Source organism: Perca fluviatilis, chromosome 11 (assembly GCF_010015445.1).
Source record: "Perca fluviatilis chromosome 11, GENO_Pfluv_1.0, whole genome shotgun sequence".
Taxonomy (NCBI): Eukaryota; Metazoa; Chordata; class Actinopteri; order Perciformes; family Percidae; genus Perca; species Perca fluviatilis.
Window position 1 is genome coordinate 736,393 of NC_053122.1, and position 13,308 is coordinate 749,700.

A 13,308-nucleotide genomic window follows, 5' to 3' on the forward strand; every position below is an offset into this window, starting at 1 on the left:
AAACAAGCCTTAGTGATAAAGGTGAAGATTATATATAATATTTATAAAAAACACTTAGCTGTCTGACATTTCCCTCTGGAAACAACCAGTTGCCCCTAGTGTTGCGAGGACTTGTATTTGGACCGGGATGGACCGGGATGGCACGGTTCTGGTGCGTTGCCCTCTCTACTGGACCCAATTCAGTACATAGATCCAAGAGCTCAGCTTTAGGGAATCTAAATCCGCATATTAGCCAGTCATCGTCATGGTCCCTGAAGTCTCTTTTTCTCCTGATTCTTCCATTAGCGTAGTCCTCCTGCAGGACCAGCAGGGCCATCATGCAGCATTACGCACGGGTTCACCGCAGTATTTATATGTTTACAACAATTTGTGATTGTTAACACTTTGCTAAAATCACAGCATCAACTAGTGGTATCCCCCACCCCGAGATACAATCTGAAGATGAAATGTAATCAAACACACTTTTCTTCATGGAGGACTGATAACGAGGACAAGGGTAACGATTGCGCGAGAGCTTAACGGCTGTATTTCCAGACTTTGACATTTGATGATATATGCATAGTTTTAAAGACAGATATTTAGTTATTTACACTGTGTTCTGCCGTTATCTAATGGTAGGGTTTGATGCTATCCTGTATTCCATGCAGTCGGGCCATCTCCTCCTCCTGTGCTCCGTAGTGGACAATGTGACGGCGAGACAGCGCTGATTAAATATTAAGAACAAGTTTTTATTAAATATTTGGAGGTGTTTATGGAACAGTTATCACTCCATACAAGCGCAAATAACACTGCTGGATTTCATCTTCATGGTAACGTGATATATGAGTGAAAGAATGTGCGTGAGGCATCAATACTAGAAAATATTACGAGTAATCTTATTCCCATTTACTGTCTGCAGTCTGACTTCAGTTCACCACCTCACAATCTTAGTCTCCAATTCCTATTTTGTCTCCAATGTACGTACGCATGGGTCAGAGTTTGCGTGGAGGACCGCACATTCTCCCGTCAAGTTTGTTTTTTATAAATCACAACCTTTGCGTGTTTATAAATGAGACCCCTGTTGGGTGAAAACATGGAGACACGATAACAAAGATAACGTAATGTTAATGTTTTCTTATATATATATATATATATATATATATATATATATATATATATATATATATATATATATATACACTATATATATACATATATATATGCATCCCAAATCTCATGGGTAATAAATGTACAATGTCACTGTGTTGGCATTTTGTTATGCATTTATTTATGTTACTGTCTAATAAATCAATCAATCAATCAATCAATCAATGGGTCTAGGTGAAACGCACTGCCGGGGCTACTTCTTTAAACTGTTGTAGGGGGCGCTAAATAAAAAGTAAAGTCTGTAATACTCGCAGAGAGGACTTTTATTGTGACAGCGCCCTAACCCGGATGTGACCGGCAGTGTTTCCGGTCCTGTGAGGCTGACGGTAGCACTCAGAGCAGAGTTCTTATCGCCGTGGTTAGTGTGTTATTGTGACTGTGTGTCGGTGATATGCGGGTGTGTTTGGGCCCCTGCGGGCCCCCGCGGCTCGGCCTGGCTCCCTGTGGACCCACACTGCTCGGCCTGGCCCTGCTGCTAGCCGCGGTCCCCCCTCTGTGGGCCTGGGACGCGGACCTGGAGCTGCTGGACCTGGTGGAGGAGATCCCGCAGAGCTTCTACCAGTTCATGTCTCTGGACCAGGTCCGTTCTTATCTCCTGTTTGGAACTATCTGTGTTTAAATCATAGACAATATATAAGAAGGGTTAAATGGGTCTGCTGTAGCCATATGGATGTGTTATAGTGCAGGGAGGACGCTAGATCTCATCCGCTACACGTGTCGACGTCAACACGAGCACACTGCGCAAGCGCCAACACACCGCCGTTACTGCAGTGTTTACGTTTCACACACGCTCATTGTTAAAGATGTTGTTAATATTTCTCCCACATTCCTGTTGAGTGATTTGAGAGATTATCTCCAGAAAGAGACCGCAGCGTCACACAAGACAGAAATCCACTGGTTACACGTGCTAACTGCTGATGCTAACTGTTTCCATGGTTACAGCGCAGCAGCTGCTAACAGCAGAGTGCCACGCACACACACAGAGAGGCTAAGCCAGGGCCGGATTGGGGCTCATTTTCAGCCCTGGAGTTTCATGCCTTAGACCGGCCCACTTTAGTTCACGACTGACTATATTAAAATAATGTAATTAAAAATATAAGTCTGCAATAGGCGCACTGTTCTCTACTGCCTTGTAATTCATTGTATTTTTGAAAAATATAATTTCCAAATTGGAAATGATGATACATTATATTATATTCACTATTGTTTGATTAAAAACATAATGGGTCACTAGTAACAGTTGGGCATATAAAGTTGTTATATTGTAACTAATGTGATCACTGCAAAAAAAATGCTTTTCTTACTTAGTAGTTTTGTCTCGTTTCCAGTCCAAATATCCAAATAAAAAAATCTTACATCAAGATGCATTTACTAAACAAGTATGAAAAAACACCTCAAAATTAAGTGATTTTTTTGCTTAAAACAAGCTAAATTATCTGCCAATGGGGTAAGAAAAATAATAGTTTTAGATGTAGCTTGTTTTAAGAAACGACAAAAAAACAAAATCACTTAATTTTTAGTTTTTTTTTTTTTTTCAGAAAACAAGACAATTTCTTATGCCATTTCACTTGTCTAGTAAATGTATCTTGAATTAAGAATATTTAGATATTTGAACTGGAAACAAGTAAGATACTAAGTAAGAAAAGCATTTTTTTCAGTGATAATGCTTATTCACACACACTGGTACAACAGCAGCTTACCGGTGTCTTTCACAGTGAGAGCATTCAACTGGGTCCTGGCTATGTTTCTGACACTAAATGAAATTTCTTACATTTATTTCTCACCACAAATATCCCCTTTTTACAAAGCTTTCAAATCAAGTCAAGTCAGTTTTATTAATGTATTGCTGAATCATCAGGTATCATTAATTATCTCAGGGCATTTTTCATTGAGCAGCGCTCTTCATTACTATTAGTTCTTCTGAATGACAATCCTACCTGCCCATTCTGGTGTGTTGGTCATGACTGGAGCTTGGTAACGTTACCGGGTGTCAGTACCCGATCCGTTCCACCTGCACAATCCGTTCTGCGCATGTGCAAGATGACACGTATGCCATGACGTAGGCGCAGATGATAATGCTGCGTTCATGCCACCTCGAAATAACAGGCACCGCCCCACTGGTTACGTTGTTTCTGCAGCTAGATTCAGTCTAAAATAACGTTAAGTCAAACTTAATGGGAAAAGCAGCTACAGCTAAATTAAGACATTACAGTAATAACAATAAAGACAAGTATTGAGTGATTGTATTTTAAATGAGCACAAGTAAAGTAGAACTGACCTAACAGCTGTTATATGTGTTAACGTTTATTTTCAAGTTTTATTTTGAGGGTCTTTTAAAGTTTACATGCTGTCTCAGCTAGCAGTTAGCCGAATTAGCTGTTAGCTAAACTAACGTTAGCTTAACTGTGGAGGCTAACGGCAGACCGCTGCAATCAGCTAGCGGTTAGCCAAATTAACCGTTAGCTAAACTAACGTTGGCTTCCCGGGGGAGGCTAACGGCAGACCGCTATAATCACCTAGCGGTCCACCGAATTAGCTATTAGCTAACTAACGTTAGCTGGAGGCTAGCGTGTGAACATCTTGCGCATGCGCAGAACGGATCGTGCAGGTGGAAGCGGTGCCTGTTATTTCGAGGTGGAATGAACGCAGCATTATCATCTGCGCCTACGTCATGGCATACATGTCATCTTGCACATGCGCAGAACGGATTGTGCAGGTGGAACGGATCGGGTACTGAAACCGGGCCTTGCTCTTCACTGTTAGCAGCAAACCGGACTAGACCGGCTGCTGCTGAAGAGCTACAAGAAAAAGTTTGATACATGAACGGTGGTTTGCAGACAACGTTGTTTTGCACGGTCGCTAGCATCTTGCAGTGCTCTTAACTACCTTAACGTTAGCTTACTTACCGGCCTCGTCGTCTTTATTTGTTCTTTTTGAGGAAAATGTGCTCAGCTTAAAACATTTGGCCGCGTCAGTTTCCAAAGCTTTCTTCTTTTTTATTCTGGCCTTTTCAGCGCCGCCTTTGCGCTTCCTGTTATCCATTTTTATCTGACTTTTTTTATTTTGAGCAACTTGCAAGGTGCCGTGTCGGGGGCGGGGCCAGAGAGTCAAAAGATAATCACGTCATCATTAACCTGCAGGCTGCACTCTGCGAGAAAATATTAAATAAAAAAGAGTGGGACTGCGGTAAAATAATAAATAAAAAAGTGGGGCTGCTGTAAGTGCAGGCAGCCTAGGGACAGCATCCATATTTAAACCCAGTGCCATGACAACGGCCCTCGCGGCCAAAAAAATAGACCGGCCCACCGGGAATTTTCCCGGTGCTCCCGATTAGCCAATCCGGGCCTGGGCTAAGCTAACGTTAGCTAGCAGCTGTAGTCCAGTTCCACATGCTAACGAGTTTATGGGTCATGCTGAGAGGTGTTTCTATTATTGTGTCCACCCTCACTGATATAAATGGTGGACACAATAATAGAAACGGAAGGGACAAACCTGCAGTCTGTTTATGCTTTATTAATTAATAATCTCCTGAAGCCTTGCTGACCTCTGTCTGTCTCTCTCTCTGTCTGTCTGTCTGTCTCTCTAACCTGTCTGTCTGCCTCTCTAACTCTAACCTGTCTGTCTAACTCTAACCTGTCTGTCTCTTTAACCTGTCTGCCTCTCTAACTCTAACCTGATTGTCTCTCTAACCTGTCTGTCTCTCAGGATGCCTCAGCATTAGAGGTGAAGAAGGCGTATCGCCGGCTGTCTCTCTCTCTTCATCCTGATAAGAACAGAGATGAAAACGCTGAAACTCAGTTCAGACAGGTGAGAAACTCTTTATTCTTCTAAATGATTTCCCTCAGAGCTCTACAGACTCAGAGCTCTAGAGCATCCTGTTCCCTCTACAGACTCAGAGCTCTAGAGCCAGCGTCCTGCTCCCTCTAGAGACTCAGAGCTCTAGAGACTCAGAGCTCTAGAGCCAGCATCCTGCTCCCTCTACGGACTCAGAGCTCTAGAGACTCAGAGCTCTAGAGCCAGCATCCTGTTCCCCTTACAGACTCAGAGCTCTAGAGCCAGCATCCTGTTCCCTCTACAGACTCAGAGCTCTAGAGCCAGCATCCTGTTCCCTCTACAGACTCAGAGCTCTAGAGCCAGCATCCTGTTCCCTCTAGAGACTCAGAGCTCTAGAGCCAGCATCCTGTTCCCTCTACAGACTCAGAGCTCTAGAGCCAGCATCCTGTTCCCTCTACAGACTCAGAGCTCTAGAGACTCAGAGCTCTAGAGCCAGCATCCTGTTCCCTCTAGAGACTCAGAGCTCTAGAGCCAGCATCCTGTTCCCTCTACAGACTCAGAGCTCTAGAGCCAGCATCCTGTTCCCTCTACAGACTCAGAGCTCTAGAGACTCAGAGCTCTAGAGCCAGCATCCTGTTCCCCCTACAGACTCGGAGCTCTAGAGCCAGCGTCCTGCTCCCTCTACAGACTCAGAGCTCTAGAGCATCCTCTTCCCTCTACAGACTCAGAGCTCTAGAGCATCCTGTTCCCTCTACAGACTCAGAGCTCTAGAGCCAGCATCCTGTTCCCCCTACAGACTCAGAGCTCTAGAGCCAGCATCCTGTTCCCCCTACAGACTCAGAGCTCTAGAGCCAGCATCCTGTTCCCTCTACAGACTCAGAGCTCTAGAGCTCCAGAGCCAGCATCCTGTTCCCTCTACAGACTCAGAGCTCTAGAGCATCCTGTTCCCTCTCCAGATTCAGAGTTCTAGAGCCAGCGTCCTGTTCCCTCTACAGACTCAGAGCTCTAGAGCCAGCATCCTGCTCCTTCTACAGACTCAGAGCTCTAGAGCCAGCATCCTGCTCCTTCTACAGACTCAGAGCTCTATAGCCAGCGTCCTGTTCCCTCTACAGACTCAGAGCTCTAGAGCCAGCATCCTGTTCCCTCTACAGACTCAGAGCTCTAGAGCCAGCATCCTGTTCCCTCTAGAGACTCAGAGCTCTAGAGCCAGCATCCTGTTCCCTCTACAGACTCAGAGCTCTAGAGCCAGCATCCTGTTCCCTCTACAGACTCAGAGCTCTAGAGACTCAGAGAGCCGACATCCTGTTCCCTCTACAGACTCAGAGCTCTAGAGCCAGCATCCTGTTTAAAAAGTTCTTCTACAGACTCAGAGCTCTAGAGCCAGCATCCTGCTCCTTCTACAGACTCAGAGCTCTAGAGCCAGCATCCTGCTCCTTCTACAGACTCAGAGCTCTATAGCCAGCGTCCTGTTCCCTCTACAGACTCAGAGCTCTAGAGCATCCTGTTCCCTCTACAGACTCAGAGCTCTAGAGCCAGCAGCCAGCATCCATTCTACAGACTCAGAGCTCTAGAGCCAGCGTCCTGTTCCCTCTACAGACTCAGAGCTCTAGAGCATCCTGTTCCCTCTACAGACTCGGAGATCTAGAGCCAGCGTCCTGCTCCCTCTACAGACTCAGAGCTCTAGAGCCAGCATCCTGTTCCCTCTACAGACTCAGAGCTCTAGAGCCCGCATCCTGTTCCACCTACAGACTCAGAGCTCTAGAGCCAGCATCCTGTTCCCTCTACAGACTCAGAGCTCTAGAGCCAGCGTCCTGCTCCCTCTACAGACTCAGAGCTCTAGAGCCAGCATCCTCCCTCTACAGACTCAGAGCTCTAGAGCATCCTGTTCCCTCTACAGACTCAGAGCTCTAGAGCCAGCATCCTGTTCCCCCTACAGACTCAGAGCTCTAGAGCCAGCATCCTGTTCCCTCTACAGACTCAGAGCTCTCGAGCCAGCATCCTGCTCCCTCTACAGACTCAGAGCTCTAGAGCCAGCGTCCTGTTCCCTCTACAGACTCAGAGCTCTAGAGCATCCTGTTCCCTCTACAGACTCGGAGATCTAGAGCCAGCGTCCTGCTCCCTCTACAGATTCAGAGCTCTAGAGCATCCTCTTCCCTCTACAGACTCAGAGCTCTAGAGCCAGCGTCCTGCTCCCTCTACAGACTCAGAGCTCTAGAGCCAGCATCCTCCCTCTACAGACTCAGAGCTCTAGAGCATCCTGTTCCCTCTACAGACTCAGAGCTCTAGAGCCAGCATCCTGTTCCCCCTACAGACTCAGAGTTCTAGAGCATCCTGTTCCCTCTACAGACTCAGAGCTCTAGAGCATCCTGTTCCCTCTACAGACTCAGAGCTCTAGAGCATCCTGTTCCCTCTACAGACTCAGAGCTCTAGAGCCAGCGTCCTGCTCCTTCTACAGACTCAGAGCTCTAGAGCCACCGTCCTGTTCCCTCTACAGATTCAGAGCTCTAGAGCCAGCATCCTGCTCCCTCGACAGACTCGGAGCTCTAGAGCCAGCATCCTGTTCCCTCTACAGACTCAGAGCTCTAGAGCCAGCATCCTGTTCCCTCTACAGACTCAGAGCTCTAGAGCCAGCATCCTGTTCCCTCTACAGACTCAGAGCTCTAGAGCATACTGTTCCCTCTACAGGCTCAGAGCTCTAGAGCCGGCATCCTGTTCCCTCTACAGACTCAGAACTCTAGAGCCAGCGTCCTGTTCCCTCTACAGACTCAGAGCTCTAGAGCCAGCGTCCTGTTCCCTCTACAGACTCAGAACTCTAGAGCCAGCATCCTGCTCCCTCGACAGACTCAGAGCTCTAGAGCATCCTGTTCCCTCTACAGACTCAGAGCTCTAGAGCCAGCGTCCTGTTCCCTCTACAGACTCAGAGCTCTAGAGCCAGCGTCCTGCTCCCTCTACAGACTCAGAGCTCTAGAGCATCCTGTTCCCTCGACAGACTCAGAGCTCTAGAGCCAGCGTGCTGTTCCCTCTACAGACTCAGAGCTCTAGAGCCAGAACTCTAAATCACTTTTTATTAACTCATCTCATCATAACAGAGTTTAAGGATCAGATTATTTTTGCTTTAATTTTCAGCTGGTGGCGATTTATGAAGTCCTGAAGGACGAGGAGCGCCGACGCAAGTGAGTCTCACCGCAGTGTGTGTGTGTGTGTATATATATTACTAACTGTGTGTGTATATTAACTGTAGTGTGTGTGTATATATATATATGTGTGTGTGTGTATGTATGTATGTATATGTATGTGTGTATGTATGTATGTATGTATGTATGTATATATGTGTGTATGTGTATATATATATATATATATATATATATATATATATATATATATATATATATATATATATATATATATATATATATATGTATATATATATATATATATATATATATATATGTATATATATATATATATATATATATATATATATATATATATATATATATATATATATATATATATGTATATATATATATATATATATATATATATATATATATATAGTATATATATATATATATATATGTATATATGTATATATATATATATATATATATATAATTTTATTAACTGTGTGTGTGACATCAGGTGTATGTGTTAGTATTTTTGTGTGTTACTAACTGTAGTGTGTGTATGACATCATCAGGTATGATGACATCCTGGAGAATGGATCCAGCGGTCTTGTTACTATAGACGCGGAGGAAGATGAGAAACGCTGAGCTTGGCCTTCCTCTCTTTTTTTTTTTTTTTCTTGGGGCACTCTTCCTATCCTCACTGCGCTGTAATTTGCCCCATCTCGTATTACCTGGAGAAACAGCTGGGGAGATATAGAGCGGGGGTTGATTCCTCCCCAGCTCAGGCTGGACACCTGTAATTATTATTTTCCGTTACCTTTTTAAAAATCTGCAGGGACCAATCACAAACTGGCTTATATTATCCATATTGGCGGTTTTTAACATGATGATGAGAGAGCACAGCACAATGCTACTTGTTTTGAGTTCAATGCAGGGTGGCAGCTGGCGCGACTGGTTGATGCCGCTTGGTCGCTATTATCTTGTTATGTTGCTCTGATTGGTTGAAGGACTATCCAATCATGTACAGAGTCATCTGACCTATTCCCGTTGATCCCGCCTCTTGTGCAGAGCAGACTCCCCAGACTGATGTTCAGTCTTCAAAGGTGGAGCTCGGTCTGATAGCCAGACTAGGTGATACAGCCAATCAGAGCACAGCTTACAGCCAATCAGAGCACAGCCAATCAGAGCACAGCTTACAGCCAATCAGAGCCCAGCTTACAGCCAATCAGAGCCCAGCTTACAGGTAACACCGTGTTCTGGTCCTCCTCTGTGTTTCAGGACGAGCTGCTGAGTAAGAAGAAGAAAGAGAAGAAGAAGAAGCTGAGCTCCAGACCGCCAGACGAGCTGCGCAGCGCCACGCACGACAGGTACACATACTACTTCCTGTTTACATACTACTTGCTGTTCCCGGTAGTAGACACCCACAGGTACACATACTACTTCCTGTTTACATACTACTTGCTGTTCCCGGTAGTAGACACCCACAGGTACACATACTACTTCCTGTTTACATACTACTTGCTGTTCCCGGTAGTAGACACCCACAGGTACACATACTACTCCTGTTAGTACACACCTACAGGTACACATACTACTTCTGTTAGTACACACCCACAGGTACACATACTACTTCAGTAGTACACACCCACAGGTACACATACTGCTGCTGTTAGTACACACCCACAGGTACACATACTGCTCCTGTTAGTACACACCCACAGGTACACATACTGCTCCTGTTAGTACACACCCACAGGTACACATACTACTTCAGTAGTACACACCCACAGGTACACATACTGCTCCTGTTAGTACACACCCACAGGTACACATACTGCTTCTGTACTATACGGTAATTCCTCTACTGTGGGCAGTAAGTCTCGTGGTTATGACCCAATCGTTAGCCTGGTAGCATCAGAATGACGCTATAGGAGCTATGCTGTGTGGAGAGAGGCTAACCCTCTTGGACACTACGCTGGCATCAGTATCCCACAATGCAACGCGGTAGTAACGACAACGTTCATAACAGACAAAAGGACAGAAACGTTTACATTTCTCCATATTTGAACAACCGTTGGTCTAGTTATTTACCTTTTTTCAGAAGTGTAAGCGTTATCTGGCGATGCCGCTAGAGCTGACTCGTGTGTTTATGTACGATGTTTGTCTGTTGGTAACGTAACAGGATAAATCCTGGCGCTACTCTCTCTGTGTGTGTTTGTCTGATGATAACGTAACAGGATAAATCCTGGCGCTACTCTCTGTGTGTGTGTTTGTGTGTGTGTCTGATGATAATGTAACAGGATAAATCGTAACGTGTGCTTGTTGTTTCAGAGCTTACGAGCGGCCACACTGGCAGGACATCCTCCCTCTGAAGCTCAGCATCTGGCTCTACCTGTCCATCAAGAACCTGCCGCACACCGTCCAGGTACGAGCTGCAGACTCTGTCTGTCTCTGTCTCTCTGTGTTTCAGGAGCTGAAGCAGTACTACGAGGACTAACCTGTCTGTCTCTGTGTTTCAGGAGCTGAAGCAGTACTATGAGGACTAACCTGTCTGTCTCTGTGTTTCAGGAGCTGAAGCAGTACTATGAGGACTAACTGTCTGTCTCTGTGTTTCAGGAGCTGAAGCAGTACTATGAGGACTAACCTGTCTGTCTCTGTGTTTCAGGATCTGAAGCAGTACTACGAGGACTAACCTGTCTGTCTCTGTGTTTCAGGAGCTGAAGCAGTACTACGAGGACTAACCTGTCTGTCTCTGTGTTTCAGGATCTGAAGCAGTACTATGAGGACTAACTGTCTGTCTCTGTGTTTCAGGAGCTGAAGCAGTACTATGAGGACTAACCTGTCTGTCTCTGTGTTTCAGGAGCTGAAGCAGTACTACGAGGACTAACCTGTCTGTCTCTGTGTTTCAGGAGCTGAAGCAGTACTACGAGGACTAACCTGTCTGTCTCTGTGTTTCAGGATCTGAAGCAGTACTACGAGGACTAACCTGTCTGTCTCTGTGTTTCAGGAGCTGAAGCAGTACTACGAAGACTACCAGCTGATGAAACAGCAGCAGAGAGAAGAAGCTGAAGCTGAGCAGGAAGTTGTCCCCAGTAAACGCTTTTATATTAAATATAACTGATTAATAACAGTTTCCTTTAGGGTTTATTTTAGCAGTGGGGGCAGGTCCTCTGAGACCACAGACCCCCTCCTTTATTTCAAAACCACCTCCCGTCTTAAGTCACAGGTTAATTGAAACCGGTCTAGATAATTCTTATGTTAACTCTTGTGTGTCCTATAGGGTCACCGGGACCCGAAGGACACACAAGAGAGAACTTAATTTAAATTTACAAGACCAGGCTTCAATGAACTGACAACAGAAGTTATACGACTTACAGTTCTCAAGGACACACACCATCTCAACTGGCTGCTCATCCTCGTATGATTCTCCCAAATGCACTCTAACAGTGCAGCCACACGGACAGGTAGGACAGAGACACAACCTCAGGGACAGGTAGGACAGGTAGGACAGAGACACAACCTCAGGGACAGGTAGGACAGGTAGGACAGAGACACAACCTCAGGGACAGGTAGGACAGAGACACAACCTCAGGGACAGGTAGGACAGAGACACAACCTCAGGGACAGGTAGGACAGGTAGGACAGAGACACAACCTCAGGGACAGGTAGGACAGAGACACAACCTCAGAGACACAAACTCAGGGACAGGTAGGACAGAGACACAACCTCAGGGACAGGTAGGACAGGGACACAACCTCAGAGACACAAACTCAGGGACAGGTAGGACAGAGACACAACCTCAGAGACACAAACTCAGGGACAGGTAGGACAGAGACACAACCTCAGAGACACATCCTCAGGGACAGGTAGGACAGAGACACAACCTCAGGGACAGGTAGGACAGGGACACAACCTCAGGGACAGGTAGGACAGGGACACAACCTCAGAGACAGGTAGGACAGGGACACAACATCAGGGACAGGTAGGACAGGTAGGACAGAGACACAACCTCAGGGACAGGTAGGACAGGGACACAACATCAGGGACAGGTAGGACAGGTAGGACAGAGACACAACCTCAGAGACACATCCTCAGGGACAGGTAGGACAGAGACACAACCTCAGGGACAGGTAGGACAGAGACAACCTCAGGGACAGGTAGGACAGGGACACAACCTCAGGGACAGGTAGGACAGGGACACAACCTCAGGGACAGGTAGGACAGGTAGGACAGAGACACAACCTCAGAGACACAAACTCAGGGACAGGTAGGACAGAGACACAACCTCAGAGACATCCTCAAGGACAGGTAGGACAGAGACACAACCTCAGGGACAGGTAGGACAGGGACACAACCTCAGGGACAGGTAGGACAGGGACACAACATCAGGGACAGGTAGGGAGACAGACACAACATCAGGGACAGGGAAAGACACAACCTCAGGGACAGGTAGGGACAGAGGGGACAGAGACACAACCCTAGGGGACAGGTAGACAGAGACACAACCTCAGAGACACATCCTCAGACAGGTAGACAGAGACACAACCTCAGGAGGGGACAGGTAGGACAGAGACACAACCTCAGACACATCCTCAGGACAGGTGGACAGAGACAAACCTCAGAGACAAACTCAGGACAGGTAGACACAACCTCAGAGACAGGAACTCAGGGACAGATAGGAACAACCTCAGGACAGAAGGACAACCTCAGGACAGGACAGAGAACAACCTCAGACAGACAGAGCTCAGGGACAATAGAGAGACAACCTCAGGACAGGGAAAAAACATCAGAGACACTTCCTCAGGGACAGGGGACAGAGACACAACCTCAGACACTTCCTCGGGACATAGGGACAGAGACACAACCTCAGAGACAGGTAGGACAGAGACACAACCTCAGAGACACATCCTCAGGGACAGGTAGGACAGAGACACAACCTCAGGGACAGGTAGGACAGAGAAACAACCTCAGAGACAGGTAGGACAGAGACACAACCTCAGAGACAGGTAGGACAGGTAGTCTCTGTCCTACCTGTCCCTGAGGTTGTGTCTGTCCTACCTGTCCCTGAGGTTGTGTCTCTGTCCTACCTGTCCCTGAGGTTGTGTCTGTCCTACCTGTCTCTGAGGTTGTGTCTCTGTCCTACCTGTCCCTGAGGTTGTGTCTATGTCCTACCTGTCCCTGAGGTTGTCTCTGTCCTACCTGTCCCTGAGGTTGTCTCTGATGTTTTGTCTCTGTCCTACCTGTCTCTGAGGTTGTGTCT

At 46.4% G+C, this 13,308-nt stretch overlaps 1 protein-coding gene across 1 annotated transcript in view; it reads left to right on the forward strand.

Annotated features, from left to right (window-relative positions):
* The first annotated feature begins 1,412 nt into the window (after positions 1-1,412).
* Positions 1,413-13,308, forward strand: part of dnajc1 (DnaJ (Hsp40) homolog, subfamily C, member 1) — an 18,692-nt gene continuing 6,796 nt past the window's right edge. Inside the window, exons 1-8 of the mRNA XM_039816042.1 lie at positions 1,413-1,726; positions 4,852-4,953; positions 8,047-8,093; positions 8,621-8,652; positions 8,736-8,794; positions 9,327-9,415; positions 10,380-10,473; positions 11,056-11,140. Of these exons, the coding sequence (XP_039671976.1) occupies positions 1,538-1,726; positions 4,852-4,953; positions 8,047-8,093; positions 8,621-8,652; positions 8,736-8,794; positions 9,327-9,415; positions 10,380-10,473; positions 11,056-11,140 (697 nt within the window). The 5' untranslated portion in view covers positions 1,413-1,537. The remainder of the gene's footprint in view (positions 1,727-4,851; positions 4,954-8,046; positions 8,094-8,620; positions 8,653-8,735; positions 8,795-9,326; positions 9,416-10,379; positions 10,474-11,055; positions 11,141-13,308) is intronic.